At 40.2% G+C, this 1,827-nt stretch overlaps 1 protein-coding gene across 1 annotated transcript; it reads right to left on the minus strand.

Annotated features, from left to right (window-relative positions):
- Positions 1-414: 414 nt before the first annotated feature.
- LOC118588065 (olfactory receptor 8D4) lies at positions 415-1,504 on the minus strand. Its single transcript, XM_036194369.1, has one exon. The coding sequence runs from the start codon at positions 1,424-1,426 to the stop codon at positions 491-493; it is 936 nt and encodes a 311-aa protein (XP_036050262.1). The 5' UTR covers positions 1,427-1,504; the 3' UTR covers positions 415-490.
- Positions 1,505-1,827: the final 323 nt, after the last annotated feature.

Here is a 1,827-nt window from a genome sequence, read left to right on the forward strand (position 1 = left end):
AGGTCATATTCGCTTGATTATTTGCTTAACCTTCATCCTAGAACTACACTTAAATTGAGTATTGGATTTTAATGAACCCTTTACAGTAAACACACAAGAAAACTTCCTCCACATTTGTTATGAAATATTTTGTGGTGAATTCCATCACACTGTGTGTTTTTGTTTGGTTTTGTTTTGTTTAAAATACTATGCAGTGCACTGTGGCTTTTCTTCCTCTTTGGACTAGATTTAGGAAAACAAGGATTAAAAAATAAAATGTTTAATTCTGATTGGTAATGATATGAAACTTTAAATTTAAAATATATGCTACTGCTTGCTTTCATGTCTACTATATTATACCATGTTAATCATGTGTGTGTGTGATTAAGTAATCTGAATATTTGTAATATAGTTACATAGCTAACCTCAGCTCAGCTCAGACTGCTTTTAAGGATCAGAGTATACACATGATTAGAAATACATAAGTACATCTCAGTATAAAGCACATTTATTATGAAGATATTTTTCTTCTTACAAGCTTCACCAATGCATTTTTTACTTCTTTGTTCCTCAGACTGTATATCAGTGGATTTAGCATGGGAATCACTGTAGTATAAAACACTGAGGTCACTTTCTCATGGATGAGTGAACCATTCGAAGCAGGTTTCAGATACATGGACATGAGCGACCCATAAAATATAAGAACAGCTGTCAGGTGGGAGCTGCAGGTGTTAAAGGCTTTGGACTTGCCCTCTTTCGAGTGGATGCGGAGGATGCTGGCCAGGATAAACCCATATGATATGATTATTGTCAGGCTGGTGGCTACCATATTAAATCCACCAATGATAAAAATCAAAAGCTCATCCACATAAGTGCTGGAACAGGAGAGTTGAATAAGAGGGACGATGTCACAGAAATAATGTTTAATGATGTTGGATTTGCAGAAAGATAACCTTAATATACAGCCCCCATGAATCACAGCGTCAGTGAAGCCCACTGAAAAGACAGCAGCCACCAGTAAAGAACAGACCCGAGGGGACATGATGACAGCATAGAGCAGTGGACTGCAGATGGCCACATAACGATCATAGGCCATGACTGCCAACATGTAGCATTCAGAAATGACAAAAATACAGAAAAAGAAGAGCTGAGCCATACAATTGGAATAAGAGATAGCTTTATCCCTGCTTAGAAACCCCAGCAGCATTTTGGGAGTAACAACAGAAGAGTAGCAGAAATCTAAAAAGGACAAACTACTGAGAAAATAGTACATTGGGGTATGCAGTTGAGAGTTCAGCTTGATGAGTGCCATCATACCAAGATTTCCCACCGTAGTGACTACGTAAATCACCAAGAAAAGACAGAACAGGGGCAGCTGTAGCGCTGGCTCCTCGGTTAACCCCAACAGCAGAAACTCAGTCACTGTGGAGTGATTTCTTACGCTCATTCTCCTCTGAGAAATTTGTAAAGATGAGGTGGGGGGGGATGTCAAATGAGAGAGAATCCTTGTTGTTCTCTAGTCCTCCAGAGCCCAGGTGTTTCTAGCTGTGGAAACAAAGACTGTGTTATAAAATTCAAAGGGTCATGGACATTGGGAAGTCAGTAAGCACCTACTGCCATCAATATACTTCACCATCTCCTCCAGGGTCTCAAATTCTCTGGGCAAAGGATCAAACGTTCCACCCTAGAGTCTAGGACAGGAGTCGTGCTAAGGGTTGTGAAGGCTTTCTCCTCAAGCAAACGGCAGAAGTGCATAACCGAGAGGATGGAACCAAGACACTTCTCAAAAGACCGTGTGACTGTGGCTCACTCTGCTTTACCTGCACAGAAGTTGTTATTACCATCAAC

This window comes from Onychomys torridus, chromosome 7 (assembly GCF_903995425.1).
Source record: "Onychomys torridus chromosome 7, mOncTor1.1, whole genome shotgun sequence".
NCBI lineage: Eukaryota > Metazoa > Chordata > Mammalia > Rodentia > Cricetidae > Onychomys > Onychomys torridus.